At 44.5% G+C, this 20,127-nt stretch overlaps 1 protein-coding gene across 1 annotated transcript; it reads left to right on the top strand.

Moving 5' to 3' along the window:
* The first annotated feature begins 14,895 nt into the window (after positions 1-14,895).
* LOC134206375 (uncharacterized) lies at positions 14,896-15,816 on the top strand. The gene has a single exon (XM_062682079.1). It carries the CDS (start codon positions 14,896-14,898, stop codon positions 15,814-15,816), a length of 921 nt encoding a protein of 306 aa, XP_062538063.1.
* Positions 15,817-20,127: the final 4,311 nt, after the last annotated feature.

Below are 20,127 nucleotides of genomic sequence, written 5' to 3'. Positions count from 1 at the left end.
TGCATAGGGGTATACGCTCTGTAGTTACGTCTCTTAAATTCTTCGTTCTCCACCAGTTTATTGGCCACTGCACGATTGTTAAGATACACCATCATCGTTGTACGTTGTTCATGCATGTACTGACTTTGTGCAGCGATACCGCCAATGACAGTTTGTTTATCCGTAGCTCTCTATCTTGGCTGTTAATCAATCCATTACCCGGAATGGGCCCTCATCATTCGTCCCGTTTGTATACATGTTTGTATATATGTAGTACACTTTTTCATAATGTTAGTGATTCCTTTATTGCTCTATATTTCTGCTTTCCCGTGGGCTCTGATCCTTTACCGAAGCCGTAGTTCCTCCACTAGGGTTCTCGTTCATTCTTCCTTCTGCCATTTTCTTTTTATCACTAACTCTATGTTTCAACGCAGTTATCCACCATTTTAGCCCACTTCATCTTTTGTAAACTTTTCTTTCACTGGGTTTTGCTTGACTCTTTTTACCTTTTTTATAGAGGGATGGAGGCAAATCTGCAAACAGACACCTGAAACTATCACTCAGGGAGTGGGGTTGACACTGGGCCCACTAAACCCACCCAAGCAACGGAAGGTTACTTCCCAGGTAACCATAAGCATTAAAATAAGCCATACGTGCGACTATAAGGCTACCACAGAGCTAACAAACTTCATACTGGCTCTATAATAGCCCTATATAGCCGAAAAGGCGAAATAAAGTGCTAATGGTTACCTGGGTTGAGTTACCCTCTCCCAGCATTACTTCTGGGGGATAGGCAGTACTTAATGTACTCGCTCATTCACGCTGGCACAGGCACTCATCCCGTATGAGGCTTATTTGGGTGCTCTCTCTAACATACCCTGACACTCTTTCTGGCGCACCACATGAATCTAACTTGGATGCTCACCACTGACATACCATGTGATTCTAACTTGGGTGCTCAACCTTTACGCACTATGTGAGGCTAACTTGGATGCTCACTCTACCACCTGATTCACGCTCTAGAACACCAATCTGAAACTTAAATGGATGCTCGCTCACTCTAGCACACCCTGCCACTCCTCCTGACACACGCTTTGACACACCATGTGGGACTTAGTTAGGTTCTCACTTCTGACATGCCATGCGAGGCGAACTTGGGTGCTCACCTCTAACATACCACGTCAGGCTGCTCACTCTACTCTTCTCTACCATGCCTCGAGGTGTCGATGACGATAGGTACCAACAGTTCTACGCTACGACCCTCCTACCTCGGCATGGGCAGTCCATACTCACACCTATGCGCTCACTCATCTGCCATGCCTCGTTGTGGCGACTGCGGTTGCCACCCGCTGCGACACTCTTACCTCGACATGTGCAAACCTTTTTCCGCGCACAGCCTGTTTTCGCTCTAACGAACCTGTCTATCGGCACCTTCCGCAATCGCAACAGAACCAATCACAAGTTAGTCATCCTTGTCGACTGCTGCTCGGCGCGCCAGATTCTCTGCAAGCTGCAGGCTTTCCACTTCTCCACCGCTTGGCACATCCTCTGGATAAGTGTATCCGGGATTGTGTCCCGACCGCAAACTTCTAGCATAGCTCTTCTTTCGACGTCGAAACGAGGACATACGAACAGTATGTGCTCTGCAGTTTCATCAACACCTGGGCAGTCAGGGCAGACGGGGCTCACCGCGTGCCCAAGCTGTGGAGGCACTGCCGGAAGCAGCCCTGGCATGACAGGAATTGTGTCAGATGGAAGTGAACTTCCCCATGGGGTCTCTCCACCCAGCTCGATATGTTAGGTATCAGCCAGTGGGTCCACCTACCTTTAGAAGAGTTATCCCACTCGCGCTGCCATCTGACAACCGAAGTCACCCTGATGCGTTCGCGGGCTCCTCTGGTGCCACGTAGCTCGAAACACTCTTCGTCTTCCCGGATGACCAGCCCGACTGACATCAAGGGGTTTTCCCTTTTCCCGCCCCATTCCCGACTCCGAAAACACACGGCTTAAGCACCACCTCCGCAGAGGACCTTCTGTCGAGGTTTATTTGCCCGGAAAGAAACCCAACATAGGGCGGGTTTTGTGTATAAGACTGATTTCCCAGGCAATCTGGCGTACAAAAAGAAACAGAAAAACAATTAGGTTGAACGACGCGAACGTGAGAAATCTCGAAGACAAAAAAACTGTTACAGGGAAAGCGCTAACACTTACAAACTACGATTTGGTGTACATATTGGCTTTATTAAAGTTTTCATTAACCTAGGTTTTTATTCATGTTTCGTGTTCCTTCTTCTCATCTTTTATCTAGCTTTCCCTACTGTGTGTGCGGATTTTCTGATTCTAGTGACGTCTATCTTCTACTATCGATCATCGTCGATCTTCGAGCTCGGTTAATGTGTGTGGAGTTTACGCATGCGTTTTGTTAATGGTATAACGATATAGATATCACGAGACGAATGCTTTATCTATTTCCTTCATCCAGCTGACGCGCCACCTCTCGATGGGGATGGAGACTACTGAGCTTTTAATACTAAGTTTTTGCAGTGAGTTCCGCCTTAGATCTCTTTCAATTTTCTGGGCATACGACAAACGACTCACTCCAGACAGCTAGGTATGGGGGCAGCAGGGACCATGTCCAAGGGCTTGACGACCCCTCCCCAGCTGTCTGCGAGTCAGGGAGAACTGCCTAGGGCGTGGTGGGATTTAGCAGTGGGCTCTGCTAAAATCCCTCCCAAAAAACCACAAGTGCCCGTAAGCGGACGCTATCAAAGCTACTGTGTGCCGCTACAAAAGCACAAGCCAAGGGAGGACGTGCCAACTGGCATGTGGAGTGTCCCTACTTCGGTAGGGTAGTGCGTGAGCTGCTTTGGCAGGGAGTGAGTGATCTGTTTGTGCTGAGGCAGGAGTGTCATAGCGAGTCGCCGCCGCTATGGCAGCCTCGAAGCGCAGCAGAAGTCTGAGTATGGACTGCACATGCTAAGGTAAGAGTGTCGTAGCGTTGCTACCGCTATCGACACCTCGAGGCATGGCAGTGGAGTGTTAGAATAAGTTGTGGAGTGTACCTACTTCGGTAGGGTAGCGCGTGAGCTGCTTCGGCAGGGAGTGAGTGATCTGGTTGTGCTGAGGCAGGAGTGTCATAGCGTGTCTCCGCCGCTATTGTCACCTCAAAGCGCAGCAGAAGTCTGAGTATGGACTGCACATGCTGAGGCAGGAGTCGAGGTATCCCATCGACACCTCGAGGCATTGCAGTGGAGTGTTAGAGTGAGCACCTGAAAAGGGTCACATGGAGCGAATGGTCTTTGGAGAAGCTGCTTCGGCGGCAGGGTAGCAGTGGGTTGTACCCACACACCTACAGTTGTGCACATGTGGTGCATGGGGAGTGTCCCTGCTTCGGCAGGGTAGCGTATGGTCTGCTTCGGCAGTGGTGTGATTGATCTGCTCGTGCTGAGGCAGAGTGTCGTAGCGCAATATCTGTAGGCCCAGGCAGTTACCGCTATTGACACCTCGAGGCATGGCAGCGGAGCGTCCGGGAGAGCATCCAAGTAAGACTCAAATGGAGTGAATGGGGTGCGAGTCAGTCTCGCGTGGGACGAGTGCCTGTGTGAGCGATAATGAGTGAGTACGCTTAGTACTGCCGTCCCCCAGAAGTAGTACTGCGAGGTAGTTCCTGGGGAAACGATGGTGGAGCCCAAGGGAGTTTAGTCGGTATTACCGGTATGGTCGAGTCCGACACTCCAGTACACTTCCGTGTGGTAGTTTGGCAACTACAATGCACGTGTACTGGGTTAGTGTGTAAATGCATTCTCCCTTGTAAAAAAAAAAAAAAAAAAAAAAAGACAGCTAGGTATATTTTCCGATTTTGCCTTGGGCAAATTCTTAAAATTATACAGAAGTCAAATGCTGCCCGCAAAAGCCCGTGGGATAAGATGAGAAGGGATGCACCATCAATTGTTTCTTCACAAAGGCTTTGTATACGGGTTCTGATCGGTCGTGGGCTATGTAAATAGAAAATCCCAACCATTTCAAGTCAATCGTTCAACCATAGAAGTTTAAAAAAGCCTCGCAAGTGAATCGTAAACCAAAGAATTTGAAAAAAAGCCAAGAATTAAAGCGAGTGAATTCCTAGTGCCTGTGATCGGAGTGAAAATTAGTTTAGTCGACAGGTCTGTAATACTTTCCACGTAAAACCGATGTTTGCAAATCAATTTGACAAAATATACAAATATTAGGCAAATATAAAGACGCTTCACTCCATTTCCGGTCAACACATCGCCCTACAATAGACTAGTGTGCTTTAGGGTCTATAGGGTCTAGGTAAGCGATTTATGCGAATAACGAAATCCGATAACGTATTAATTTGTGCAAATCTATTGCGTTGAACAGCGTTATCCCACTGTTCGACGTGGGTGCTTAGGCAGAATCGACAATCCGCCGGTTGTCAGAAATCGAGACACGTGCCATCGATAAAAGTCGCTGGAAAACCCAGGCTAGAAGCGACGACGAGCTTTAGACGATTTTCCTCCCACCGTTTTAACCACCCACCGCGTGACGAGCTTTGGGCTACTTTGCAACCGTAACGTAAGCAGCCAAGACACGTGACTTTCAAGTGGCGCACTTCGCGCCGTAATTGCCGTAACTCCGTGCCGAGTGGACAGTCATCGCATCGTTCTGCGCAACGACACCCGATACCGATAAGCAGTCGTGATTGCTGTTAAGAAATACCACTTCCGACGTCACTCGTTACTATTGACGTCATACGTTACCCTCCACGCTACAACAGACCGGTGGTGCCACCTGTGAGCCCAGACTAACAGTCTTGCGTAGCCAGCCAACCCACGTTCGACGTTAGGGCGAAAGTCCTATTTCCGGCTCGACTAGTCACGTACCGACCCGCGAAACAGCTGAGCTCGAGGAATTGCTCCCTGGCGGGTAGAATGAGACCTACGCTCTCATCGATACCATCGGTACAAAGGATTTAAGGTCAGATCACATTATTTTGTAACCTAGACCTAGAATTAAAATTGAAATTTGTATGAATCAAGTTAGCCGATAATGTTGACGTCAACTAGAGTAGATCAGGGATCCTAAAGACTGAATAGAATGAGTCATGTACATACTAGCTACCTTAAATTTTGATTTTTTTGGTTGACGACTCCCTTGGAATTGTTGGATGCGGTTCGGTTAATTTTCACCCGTTTAGTTGATTGCATCTCCACTGATTGGGTTCGAATTTGCTTTAGATGTAAGGATTTTGAGATTTGGATGTCTTGTGTTGGGAAAGTTGAAGTGAGATCGGGTGTTTAAGCCTATCAACCCGCCCTGAAGTTGAGTCTTAGCATCGCAAGTAAAAAGGCTTCAGCAGCCTCTCCTAAAGCAAGTGGCGCTTAAGCTGATGTTGGTTCTAACGGACAAAGGCATTCGTTTCAATGGTTTGGCTTTGTACTCACGGTACTTTTTATCCGGCAGCGGACGAATGCTGATGGTAAAGCAGAATTTTACCGGCGGGCCGTCGATGGAGGCGATGTATTGCGGCAACCGTGACAAATGCGGCGATGGCGGAGTTTCGCTCGTGGACTACTGCGACGTTTGATCCAAAACGCTGAATAACTGCGCAACGAGATTCCCAGACGGAGGTTGGTCCCGAACTAGTACTGAGATGCGCGCCGGTGGAAGATGGCGCAGTTGACGACGATGGGGATCGTCGAAGGCTTGGTGGGGTCGTGCTATGGGTCGTAGCGAAGAGAAAAAACTTTCGATAGCCACTCTGTCGGAACGATGATTCCCTTCCAGCTTTCCCCTCAAACCGGGACTTCTTGCCCGCTGAAGCGTGGGGTCGAGAGTCGCTTTTAGCTGGTACATAGTTACGGTGTGCCGAGTTTGGGCCGTGGATCGCTAGAGGCGATTCCTGAATAAAAAGCCGTCGAACGCACAATCGCACACACAAACTTGACCGCACGTAACCTTTTGGATTAGGTTATTGAACTATAGGCTACACAAATAAAACACACCGGACACTAAACAATTATTACGCACTCTCGCCTCTTCCATGGCCCAGGTCAGAATGGACGAGTAGAAGTTCTTGAAGCCCTCAGAATAAGTGAGGACTTATTGCTTCGTGACCGGAAGTACATAATATTACCGAAGTAATTGCACGACTTGATCAAACGACGATTCTCATCAATCACGAATGTGAACCGATTAAAGCGCTATCTCTTTCGCTTTCCTTTTCGCCTGAATGACCCGCCTCGCTTAATTTATCTTTGGACTCTTATACTTTTTAAAAGAGAGCAATGCTCGGATTGACCCTCGGGTTTTGTAGCGGAGTGGCAATAATGACGTACAATGTCAAAATTTGCTTATCCCTTAAAGGCGCAAGGCGATTTTTTTTAGAAATCGTCGGAAATATTTTTAACGTAAATAACCATCGAAATCAATAACATTAAACGTATTTTCGGTTTGTTGTTTTAAAACAACATTGCGCATTTAAGGGTTATTTCCAATTGTATTGATGTTGGAACGAATCCACCGCAAAAAGAAGGCAACACGAAGAGAGCGTGATAGCTGAAGCGCAGGAGAACATGGATAGAAACGATATACGGAGGTTTTACGCAACTGTCAATGGCGCGCGGCATAAGACTGCGCCAGTGCCCGCCATGTGCAATGACCGAGAGGGGAATTTGCTGACAGACAAGACTATGGTGGCAGCCAGGTGGAAGGAGCACTTCGACGATTTGTTGAACGGTGAAAATGAAGGTATATTAAGGAGCAGGATGGACATAGTCGGTGACGGTCAAGCTGTGGAACCACCAACGCTGGACGAGATTAAGAAAGCTCTAAAAGCTGAAAAAATCACCATTCTTAACTCGGCGTACAAAATCCTGTCGCGTATCTTGTTTAACAGACTGAGACCGCTTGAGGAGTTCTTCGTCGGCGAATACCAGGCAGGTTTTTGTGAGGGCCGTTCAAAGACGGATCAGATGTTTAGCGTGCGGATGATCCTTGATAAATTCCGAGAGTACAACTTGCAGACTCACCATCTGTTCATTGATTTCAAAGCAGCGTACGATTCAGTAAAAAGAAATGAGCTGTGGCAGATAATGTCCGAACATGGTTTTCCGGCGAAACTGATTAGACTGATACGTGCAACGCTGGATGGCTCGGAATCAAGTATTCGGATTACAGACGAAGTTTCAACCTCGTTTGTGACCTTAGATGGATTGAAGCATGGTGATGCACTTTCGAATTCATTGTTCTACATTGCACTCGAAGGCGCTATTAGGAGATCTGGCGTGCAGAGGAACGGCACTATCATCACACGGTCGCATATGCTCCTGGGCTTTGCGGACGACATGCAGATCGAAACGAAATTTGCTCTATACAAAACTCTGATTCTATCAGTAGCCCTTTATAGACTTGAAGGCGGACCGGAGAGTTTTCGGGCGACAAGTGCTGCGTACAATACTCGTAGGGAAACTAGAAAATAGTGTGTGGCGCAGACGCATGAATCATGAGTTGTATCAAGTATTAGAGCGGGGCGCAGTTGTATGGAAAAACGCAAACTTCGTCCGATCAAGTGAGATCAAGGTTTTTCTGAATCGTTTTGGGACCCCAATCAACTGCGCAAATTATGGGGTCGATTGGTTGCAACCTCGCATGCCGCATCGCGTTTTAAATTTGCATGGAGATTAGTATGGGAAAACGCACTTTTTAACATTTTTTCTATTAGCGGCTTCAATTTATCATCAATTAGTTGACTCAATGCGTTAGCATATAGTCTGGAGAATGCCGAAAGACTTTGCCGAAGAAGGTACATAGCTGGAAGGTCTACAAAAAATGTTATTACGTTTCGAAAATTGATTGATCAAACCATATGCAGGAAATCAATGTTTCTGCCAGCACTACCGAACGACCTATGGTTATCGAAGGGCAAAACCCATCTTCCTTCTTGTCGGGTTTTTTTCTTTGTGCAATGATTCCGGATAGCTCCCATTAGCTCTAAAGCCCTATAAGATCAATTATTTTGAAATAACACACAGTTAAATTATTGGTCTACGTAGTTCGGCAGTGCTGGCAGAATAAACGATTTTTTGCATATGGTTTGAACACTCAATATTCGAAGCGTTGTAACTTTTTTCGTGGACGTTCCAGCAACGTGCCATCTTCAGCAAAGTTTTTCGGCATCCTTTGGGTTATACTTTAACGCAATGTGACACTTGGTTTACGATGAACTGAAACCTCTAGTAGTAGAAATGCAAAAATATACGTTCTCCCATACTAATTTCCATACAAACTACAAACGCGATGCGGAAAGCGAGGAAGCAACCAATCGGTCCCAAATTCTGCACAGTTATTCAGGACCCAGAATGGCTTCGAAAAACCATTGATTTGAAAAAATGACCATGACGCCCCACTCTAATCAAGTATACAAAGAAGAAAATATTGTGAATCGTATAAAATACGGCAGACTTCAGTGGGCTGGTCACTTAGTGCGGATGTCGGAAGAAAGATAAGCGAAAACAATATTCAACAGATAACCAGATAGGGGCCGGCGACTTCGTGGAAGGCCACGAACACGCTGGCTGCTCGCGGTGGAATTGGACCTGGGAACTCTGAACGTTCGGGAAAACTGGAGGAACATCGACCAAGATCGACGATTATGGAGCTCTACAATACGCCAGGCATAGATGAATCGACGCTGTAGCCAACCAGATATCCAGGTGTATTATAGAGGTTTTCAGTTCACTGGCTGGTTCACCTCTTGTAACTACTTAGAAATGGGAAGGGAAGTGTATTATGGCTCTTGGGCAAAATAGCATGTTCTGAGGCTTGACATGTTTCCTTCCCTTAATAATTATTATCGCCTTCCGTTATAAAATACCACAATAAATTAGTTTCTTTACTCACCTAAAGTTTCGGGTATGTGGGCTTTTGGTCATCATCATATATTCCGTCGTGCGTTGTCGTGTAATTATCGGATCAAAAAGAATTCCATTGTAGATTATTTTTTGAAACTGATTAAATATCTTTCTTGTTTATTGTACAATTAAAGAGAACAAAACACAATACGAAGAAACAAATAAACAAAAGAAGAGATGGAACTTGAAACAGTTTTCCACGGAAGAAAAGTCTGTATCATGAATATCATTCGTTACCTACTTCGGACAAACCATGGGACAACTTAACTAGAAACGAAAAGCGGCAGCAAACTTTCCTTATTGAGGTGACATATTATTGTAGCTATGTCACGTATTACACTGTGTGATCCTTGCATTAGTCGACAAAACTTCAGCTTGTTATTGAGATGCAACTTACGCACTAATACTAACACTTCAGTCGTAACAGTAATGCATGATGCTATCTTCTATAATATTTGATTCGTATATTATATTACTATTTCATTTGTGTTGTGCTGCTCATTTCCATTATTTTCTGCTAAGTAGTCTATTGATTTGTATATCTATTGTGCATTTTAAATATCTAATCTAGCGCTACGATTCGTCTATGGTAGGTTTAGCTGTGTTCTGTTATATTATTAATTATTGGGTTCCAATATTGTAATATTCATTATCGGAAAGTAGTGTGCCTCTTACGGGAAAATTAATTATGCTTTAGATTGTTAAATAGTCCAGCCAAGGACGCACGACATTCGGAGTAACGGCCATATATTCGTTTTATTTCAGTTGTTCTACACAAATACACATATAATTATGAGATTTATTTCGACGGTTATTGATTTTCTGTCGTGTCTATAAGACTGCTATCAAATACTGCTGATTGATATAAGCGTATATAGTAGATACGATTGTATGGTCGGCGGCACAGAGGTATGTGTAATCGGGATAATTTGACCATCTTAATATGAGATCTTGGAAAAGATTAAAAAAAGTCATAAATAAGCCAAAAGAGAGGTGCAAAGAATAGTAGTTTGTGCAACTAGTTGCAAAAAGATGATTTTTTCAGCACGAGTTGTACGTTTATCCAACGAGGCTTGCCGAGTTGGATAAATACTACGAGTGCTGAAAAAATCGATTTTTGCAACGAGTTGCACACGCTATTTTTTGCAATGACGAAAAATGGGCTTTAATATGATAAATCTATACCAAAATTGTATTATCGACTTTACTCCACATGATCATTCATGCCAATAAATTATGTTGCGGCAGAGAACAATAAGATTCCATCTTATCGTGCCAAATTGCATAGCTTGAAAAGCTATGAAGCGATGGATGCAATTGCCTTTGAAAAATTGTGATGTTATGTCTAACAAACAATTTCATTTATTACGAGACGCTTAGAGTACACTATTTAAACACTCACCCAAACTAATTCAGCTAAATGTAGTCATGTAACTACTGTCCCAATGTAGGTTTTTCATTATAGCATCCAAATGAGTGCTATAATGAATATTATGCAACCCATTTGAGTTGCATAATGGTCATTAAAGCACCCATTCTGTTGGTTTGGAAAAGTAGGCCGTTTTATCACTCAAATGCCAACTGTAAACCAGGTATTATGATCAGGAATTGCAAAAAATTATTTTAAGCTTTTAGTGGAATGTATTTACTTGTCATAAGACGAGTTTGTACTATTCCATCTAATTAACGCGATCCCGGGAGGGGGATTACTGAAACCTCTAATAAGGACTATAATTAAATCGTTTGTTTGAAAAACTGCATATGTAACATTTTTGGCCAAAATGAGATTTTTATATATTCTGAATCCTCGTTCAAAAATACGTATTCTGGCAAAAAATACGAATAAAAATTGTAGTTCAGGAATGTATGATTTTTTTTTTCGTTTGTTTGAGAAACTACATAAGTCCACGCACTTTGAAGAGCAATTGTGGAGTACTGCTTATAGTTTTTGCACTGGAAGTGCCCCAAGGTGTTGAGTTTTGCCAAAAACTATTGATCTGCATCGAAGAAATCGAAAGATTCGGTGCCAATTTGTTCAAAAACAGTTTTTTGTTGTTTTCTCGAAATTGTGTAAAATGGATTTATGCAGTTTCTCAAACAAATGATTCAATTGGAAACTCGGTACCCGGAATGTCAGGACCTTTCATGCACATGGACGAGTGAGTCTTCTGGCTCGTGAACTGCAGGAGGTTGGAATGAACGTGGCCGCTATTCGAGAGGTCCGATGGCCTAGATCCGGAGAACGTGAATTCAGAGCCGTGGATTCCACGACCTACACTGCATTCAAATATTACATTTATCACAGCGGCGGCGAAGAAGCAGAGTATGGAGTTGGTTTCGTAGTGATGGGCAAGTAGATGAAGCGAGTGATGGGAACCCATTAGAGAACGAATCTGTGTGTTGATTACAGCCTAATCAAAGTTTACGCACCGACAAACGATAAATCCGACGACGTGAAGGACACGTTTTGAGAATGTCTTGATAAAGCCTATGGAGAGTATTAAAAGCATGACGTGAAAATTGTTACCGGAGACGCTAACGCTCAGGCCGATAGAGAGGACTTTTTCCGTCCCATGATCGGTAGGGAGAGCCTTCACTCCGCTACCAACTACAACGGCCTACGGCTAGTAAATTTCGCTGCTGTGATGGCCATCAGTAGCACCTACTTTGCACGAAGGAACATCCGAAAGTACACCTGGAGATACCCAAATTGTGAAACTTGTAACCATATAGACCATGTCCTGGTGGATGGGCGCCATTTCTCGGATATTATCGATGTACGGACATTCAGAGGTCCCAACATTGACTCTGATCACTACCTCATTGTCAGTAAAATTCGATCACGACTGTTAACTATATCGAACGAAAGATCACAGCGAGCGATGAGTTACAATATCCAGTGATTGTCGGCGGAAGGAGTATCGGATGAATACCTCCGAAAACTCGACGAACGGATTAGTGCAATCAACATTAGCGACAACATCGACAATCTATGGGAGTCGATCCATGGAGCGGTGAGCACAACAGTACGGGAAGTGGTAGGCACTGCACAGAGGAGTGTCAGAGAGGGACAGACGAGAAGCACGTTGCCAGAAGTCGGATGTTGATTACCGCAGGAAGGAGAAAGAATATGAAGAACAAGTGATTAGGTAGGCGCAGGAAAAAATGAAGCAGAACGATATAACGAGGTTCTATGAGTCTGTCAATGGCGTGCGGAGAAAGACAGCGCCATCTCCCGTCTTGTGCAACGACCAACAAGGGAATTTGCTATATGGAGGTTCTATGAGTCTGTCAATGGCGTGCGGAGAAAGACAGCGCCATCTCCCGTCATGTGCAACGACCAACAAGGGAATTTGCTGACAGTGACAGATAAAACCGAAGTGGCTGCCAGGTGGAAGTTGAATAGTGGAAGTGACGGTGCATCGGTGAACAGAATAAATATTAGCGACGATGGCAAAGCTGTGGAGTCGCCTACACTAGATGAGGTTAAAAAACTGTTCAAGAGCTGAAAAACAATAAGGCTGCAGGGAAGGACCAGCTCCCGGCTGAACTTTTCAAACATGGCAGTGAGCAGCTTTATGAAGTTCTGCACCATATTATGTCGAAAATATGAGAAGACGAGGAAATGCCTGCTAGCTGGTTGGACAGTCTCATTTGCCCTCTCTTTAAAAAGGGGTACAGACTAGAGTGCGCCGATTACCGAGGAATAAACCTCCTTAATTCGGCGTACAAAATTATGTCTCGTATTCTGTCCAACAGATTGAGACCGCTTGAAGAGTCCTTCATCGGCGAATATCAGGCAGATTTTCGTGAGGGTCGTTTAATGACGGATCAAATGTTTACCCTGAGACAAATCCTTGATAAATTCCGGGAGTACAACTTGCAGACACATTATCTGTTTATTAATTTCAAGGCGGCGTAAGATGCAGTGAATGAATTATAGCAAATTATGCTTGAACATGTTTTTTCGGCGAAACTAATACGGCTGATTCGTGTAACGTTGGACGGATCGAGATCAAGTGTAAAGGTTGCGGATGAAATATCGACATCATTTGTTACCTTAGATGGATTGAAGCAGGGTGATGCACTCTCGAATCTACTGTTCAATATAGCGCTCGAGGAAGCGATTAGGAGAGCTGGGGTGGCATTGCGCACCTCGAATCGAAACGAGCAAACCATGAAAACTGTCATACGAAAGAGCTGTCGAAAGGAGATGTGCAATGAAGCCCCTGGTGTGCAAAGAAGCGGTACCATTAAAACAAGATCGCATATGCTCCTGGGCTTTGCGGACGGTATCAATATTATCGGGATTGATCGCCGTGCCGTGGAAGAGGCTTTTGTGCCTAATTCTGCGTACTTTGACACTCAAACTTTTTTTTTATTTTCTTTACTAATATTTTTATATTTACTTACATGTCATCAAAAAGTTGGGAATTTATTGTTGTCATGGGCAGATAATAAAGCAATAAATTAGCGTTGATAACGGGAATATTAAGAAAAACAAAATCGGTAAAATCGAAAAATGTCAAAAAATGGCCTCCATTAGCAGCAGCGCTAAAACGCACGTAAACATTTTTTTCTCGAATTTGAGCAAAAAAAGATTTGGACTCATTTTTTTTAAAAGCGAAGTGCAAAAGCAGATTATTTGTTGCTTCAATATGAGTGTATTAATCTGTTGCGCAGAATGTGACACAAAATTTACTTTTTGTGCATAATTGTGCGCGCGGAATGGATAGGTACAATAAGCCTGGCTTGTCAACCCAAATTGGGCGTAGCAACAGTTTTGGCAAGGAAACATTTTTCGAAATGCTGGAATAAAACAAGAACAAAAAAATGCGAAGATAGATTATCCGGAAAGAGACAAAGATGCCTTGCGCTCCACAGCTCCACTAAGCGTTTTTTTTAAACTTCGAGGTATCTTTAAATGGGTATATCAGGTGACTAGCACGAACAATTTTCCCTGAAAAATCGACATAATTCCCTACTTGGAGATTTCATAGGCTTCGCCGACGACATAGATATTATGGCACGTAACTTTGAGAAGATGGAGGAAGCCTACATCAGACTGAAGAGGGAAGCCAAGCGGATCGGACTAGTCATCAACACGTCGAAGACGAAGTACATGATAGGAAGAGGTTCAAGAGAAGACAATGTGAGCCAGCCACCGTGAGTTTGCATCGGTGGTGACGAAATCGAGGTGGTAAAAGAATTTGTGTACTTGGGCTCATTGGTGACTGCCGAAAATGATACCAGCAGAGAAATTCGGAGACGCATAGTGGCTGGAAATCGTACATACTTTGGACTCCGCAAGACGCTCCGATCGAATAGAGTTCGCCGCCGTACCAAACTGACAATCGACAAAACGCTCATTAGACCGGTAGTCCTCTACGGACACGAGACCTGGACGATGCTCGTGGAGGACAAACGCGCACTTGGAGTTTTCGAAAGGAAAGTGCTGCGTACCATCTATGGTGGGGTGCAGATGGCGAACGGAGGAGGCGAATGAACCACAAGTTGCATCAGCTGTTGGGAACCATCCATCGTTCACACCGCGAAAATCGGACGACTGCGGTGGGCCGGGCACGTAGCCAGAATGTCGGACAATAACCCGGTAAAAATGGTTCTCGACAACGATCCGACGGCCACAAGAAGGCGAGGTGCGCAGCGGGCAAGGTGGATCGATCAGATGGAAGATGACTTGCGGACCCTCCGTAGACTGCGTGGTTGGCGACGTGTAGCCATGGACCGAGCTGAATGGAGAAGACTTTTATGTGCAGCACAGGCCACTCCGGCCTTAGTCTGATAATAAAGAAATAAATAAGCTGCGACTATAGTAGTAGGTTATGTATTTGTAATATTAAATATACTTCACTTTGTGTTCAAATGTCAATCAAACAAGTCGTTATTGTTGCGCACTCCCAATAGGTTATGGGCCTATGCGCGAACGTTCTATAGAAGATTCTAGAAGATTTTTTTCAAGCTTTTTTATCAAGTATTAGAAATGGCATCAAGTGGTAGTCACGTCCAGCCAATTTCAAGCCTTCCCGGTATTGAACGCCTCATCGGTCGAGAAAATTGGGCCACCTGGAAGTTTGCCGTTCAAACGTATCTGGAGCTCGAAGACTTATGGTGTGCGGTGAAGCCGAAGTTGCAAGCAGACGGTACCTATGAAGCTGTAGATGCTGGAAAAGATAGGAAAGCGCGGGCAAAAATTATTCTACTTCTGGACCCGGTAAATTACATCCATGTCCGGGAAGCAGGAACAGCTACCGAAGTTTGGTCAAAGTTGGAGCAAGCTTTCGAGGACACGGGCCTGACCAGACGAGTCGGGCTGCTGCATAAGCTGATCAAGACGGAGCTGTCGTCGTGTGAGTCCATGGCCGATTATGTGAATCAAATCGTGATGACGGCACATCAATTGGACGGTATTGGATTTGCGATTTCGGACGTGTGGGTTGGAACGTTATTACTGGCTGGGCTTCCTGACGAGTATCGTCCCATGAACATGGCCCTCGAGAACTCAGGTACGCCAATTACGGGAGATGCTATCAAGACGAAGCTGCTTCAAGAAGTCCATGTGCCATCTGTGGATTCGGCGCTGGTTACAAAAGAAGCAAAACGCAATGGTAAGCCAGTGAAGAAATCTGACTACCCCAAAGGTCCAAAGTGCAGAAAATGCCATAAGTATGGACACATCGCTAAAGAATGCAGAACTATATCAAAAAGCAACGCATTCTGCACAGTTCTTTCCATGTTCAATTCTGCGGACGACGAATGTTTTTTTGATTCTGGCGCAAGCGTACACATGACGCGGAATCAAGCGTTGCTGGAGAACATCAAGCATTCTTCCGGCACAGTTGTAGCAGCAAACGAAGGAAGCATAAAGGTGAAAGCAACAGGTTCAGCGATGCTCAAGCCATAATGTCAGAACGAGGCAATTCCGGTGAAGGTGAAGGAGGTTCAACTGTTACCGGAACTCAGTGCAAATCTTTTGTCTGTTAGCCAAATTGTCATGAATGGGCACATTGTGATTTTCACGAACGGCGGATGCGGAGTGGTCGATGTGGACGGCGATATTATCGCCACAGGTATCCATGATAACAATCTCTTCAAACTGGAACAGCATAAACAGGTTTTGAGAAGCGTTTTAGCTTGTTCGGCATCTGGAAGCTTGGAGGTTTGGCATCGGAGATTGGGCCACTTGAACATCAAGAGCGTTCGGCTACTAGCCGATGGCGTGAAAATCAACAGTGGTAACCATGGCAACTGTAAAATCTGTCCCATGGGAAAGCAGAGTCGGCATCCATTTAACAAGCAAGACTCTTGTGCTGCTGAAAAACTCGCTGTGAGGTGGAGGTGAGTTCCCTAGGAGGTATTCGATACTACATAGTTTTCGTAGACGACAAATCTCGGCGCATGTGGGTTTATTTCCTAAAAACAAAATCTGCGGAAAATGTATTAAAGGCGTTCAAAGAATTCCACGTGATGGCAGAGAGGCATTCCGGTTCAAAACTCAAAATATTGCGAACCGTTAACGGAAAAGAATACGTGAACCGTGATTTCGAAAATTATTTGAAACAGTACGGTATACGGTATCATAGAACTAATGATTACACCCCGGAGCAGAATGACATGGCAGAACGAGCGAACCGATCGATAGTTGAGCGCGCTCGGTGCATGCTATTTGAATCGGGGCTACCAAAAGTTTTCTGGGCGGAAGCAGTTTCGACGGCGGTATATTTGTTAAATCGGTCACCAACTCAAGGGCATAATACTACTCCTGAAGATGCCTGGTGTGGTAGAAAGCCGAAGGAAGTGGGATCCCAAATCCCGTGAATGTATCCTGACTGGTTCGAAGAAGACACCAAGGGGTACAGACTCTATGACACTAAATCCAGAAATATCATCAAAGGCGGGAAGTAAGTAGTTCATCGATGAAGCCAGTCAAGAAGGTAAAAAAGTATTGCATGACATTTCACGACGTCGCATGCTAGTGCAGCTAGACATCGAAGAAACTGTTTCATTGTCTCCGGAAAAAGCCCCAACGCTACCACAGCACGACGAGCCGGAGGAAGATGACGAATTTTTCACGAACTGCGAAGCAACTGTTATAATGAAGATAGTAGCAGTGACAGTAACTTATCAACCGATTCCGTGATCACTGTGACTAACGTGCTCCCACCGCAACTATCTTCAATTCCTCGGTCACAGGTGTTAAGACGCAGTGGTCGGGAGCACAAGCTACCAGGCAAGTATGCAGACTTTAAATTAACAACAAAAGGTCTGCCGCATATAAATCCTCCACAGAGAACCACCCAAGATGCCATTCTCGACAATCCGAGCTACCGAAAGGTAGAACGGCCATCAAATGCAAATGGGTCTATAAGACGAGGCACGACGCTAGTGGTAACATTAACCGCTACAAGGCACGCTTGGTGATTAAGATGGTTATACAACAAAGCCGCAAATCGGCCATCTTGGAAACCACATGGTTTTCCTAGTAATTTTTCAAGAGCACGAATTGAGAGAACCACAACGTCCATGGGTATGAAACATCCGTAGATCGTTTGCATACTTATGCTAAACAATCGACTTTAATTTCAGCATTATGCGAGAATTATTACGCTAGATATGAACTTTTGATAATAGAAGTAGAAAACCGTGTGGTGACTTTAAAATTCACCACTCGGTTTCTACTCCTATTATCAAAAGTTCAAATCTAGCGTAATAATGTTCGTACAATGCTGAAATTAAAGTCGATTGTTTAGCATAAGTAAGCAAACGACATACGAATGTTTCATCCCCATGGGCGTTATAGTTCTCTCAATTCGTGCTCTAGAAAAATCACTAGAAAAAACACGTGGTTTCCAAGATGGCCGATTTGTGGCTTTGTTGTATAACCACTTTAAAGGGTACTCGCAGCGAAAGGGGGTGGATAACGACGAAACGTATTCCCCAGTTGTTCGTCACAGTTTACTACGCTACCTATTTGCAATTGCGGCAAAATACAATCTTCAAGTAGACCAAATGGATGCAATCGCCGCATGCCTGCAAGGAGATCTGGAGGAGGATTTTTTTATGGAACAACCACCTTGTTTCGTGATACCCGGAGGAAGACAGTTGGTATGTCGATTGAACAAGGCACTCTATTCGCCGTAAACATCCTTAGTCGCTTCAACAATTGTGCTGGACCAAAGCATTTGGAGGCTGTGAAACGTGTTTTCCGTTACATGAAAGGAATAAAAGATATCTCATTACAATATTCTGTCACCGTTGACTCAAAGCTTGTGGGCTATTCTGATGCAGATTGGGCTTTCGATCTCGACGACAGGAGATCAACAACAACAAGGGGAAGCAGTATCCTGGGGCTGTAACACCGTTTTATTGTCAACATTCGAGGCGGAGTACATGGCTCTGTCAGCTGCGGTACAAGAGGCGGCATGGTGGGGAGGTCTAGTGTCGCAGTTTGGCCTACATTATCCAATCGAGCTGCGCTGTGATAATCAAAGTACCATTTGTATTGCCCGGAATGGTGGATACACACCCCGAACGAAACATATAGATATCCGGTACCATGACATCCGCGATGCATTAGACAGGAACATTATACTTATCAATTATGTGAAAACAGGAGATCATGTTGCCGATTGTCTGACGAAACCATTACAAAGAATCAAACTTGGGCTTAATAGAAAAGCCATGGGTTTGCTCAATTAATGACGCCAGCTTAAGGAGGAGTATTAAAGAGCAGTAAGCTGCGACTATAGTAGTAGGCTATGTAATTGTAATATTAAATAAACTTCACTTTGTATTCAAATGTCAATCGAACAAGTCGTTCTTAAGCATTTCCATATGCTAATATCATCTTCCAAACATAGACGTACATGTTCATGATAGAATTAGAGGCGAAAGTATAGATTTGATAGTTCCGTTAGGATACGGCAGGCATGAAGAATGTTTTTTTTATAGAAGTCGATTTGAAAGCGAGCGCCTACCTTCTGCCAAGCTCCCGTATGAAGGGGGAGGGAAGAATATCAGTGTGGAAGCTGATATATCTTCACTGGCAAAAGGAAGGTGGTTTGACTTGCTCATATGCCATCGCGTGCGGAAGGATTTTTCTATCGACGAGTACTGTCTCCAAATTTCTAATTATGACATCAGCATCAAGTCGAATAGGATTTGTATTGCACAGTTCTGTTTTCTCAGTCGTTCTTATTCGCACTCCCAATATATATTTTATTCAATTAATTAATTTTATTTATTATTAATTTTATTCAATTATTCAATTGAAGACTGTGAAAGCCTCCAAGCGCTGCTCAATGTATCGATCGTACCATCTGGAATCTGCACTGTAATCGTTCCTTTCGCCAAAGCCTCCATGCTGCCATTGTTCGCGGTCCACACTGCAATGCTGTTTCGCTAATGAAATCATGGTTCGGTTTGGACATGTTGCACGTCTCTCCTGACTCGAAATACTAGCCTTCCGCTTGATCATCGCCCATCGCAAAAATGCTGTAGAGGCCATTCGACTTCGATTTCATCTTGTTGACCTATTTGTTTGGGACGCAAAATGGCCTGGCTTGCCACAGTAGAAGCACATCTTCTCGGGTTTCTTCTTAGTATGTGATGTGAATCGGATTTGTGAATACTGCCCCATCATCCTTGCTGTTCAATGGTCCCCTTTCGAACTTCACATCTTGAAGAATCTTAGCTTCACCGAATACTTCGTTAGATTCGCTCCTGATGCCTCCAATCTCATGATCATAGGTTCGTAGTGTTCTGATAGCCCCATCAGCAACAACGCCACCAACCACAACCACAAGTCATTCACATTGAACCCAATCGAAGCGAGATTGTGGCTGGTACTCATTAATTACTTGATGTATTCCTCCACGCTTGAAGAGCCAACCAGACGAATAGAGGTCAACTGCCTCCTGAGTCTTGAAAAGCTTTGGCTAACTTGTTCCATGCTTCTGTTACATCCGCCGCATCCGAGACTGTAGTTACAACTCTCTGGGCTTAGGCAGATTGTCGCCAACGTATGCAACTGCACAACTTCGAAAACATCTTCTCCGACCGCAGGACTCACAGCGCACCAGCTACCTTCACGGATTTCAAATCATTCACATAGTGAATGCCCAAGTGGAATAATTCTTGCGTCCCTTTAACTTCTCTATGACTCGAACACTTCCTTCTTCAGGACGACTGCCGATTCTGCCGTCAGATTGAGAAC

Source organism: Armigeres subalbatus, chromosome 1, assembly GCF_024139115.2.
Source record: "Armigeres subalbatus isolate Guangzhou_Male chromosome 1, GZ_Asu_2, whole genome shotgun sequence".
NCBI lineage: Eukaryota > Metazoa > Arthropoda > Insecta > Diptera > Culicidae > Armigeres > Armigeres subalbatus.
This window is presented reverse-complemented; position numbering and strand designations above follow the sequence as displayed.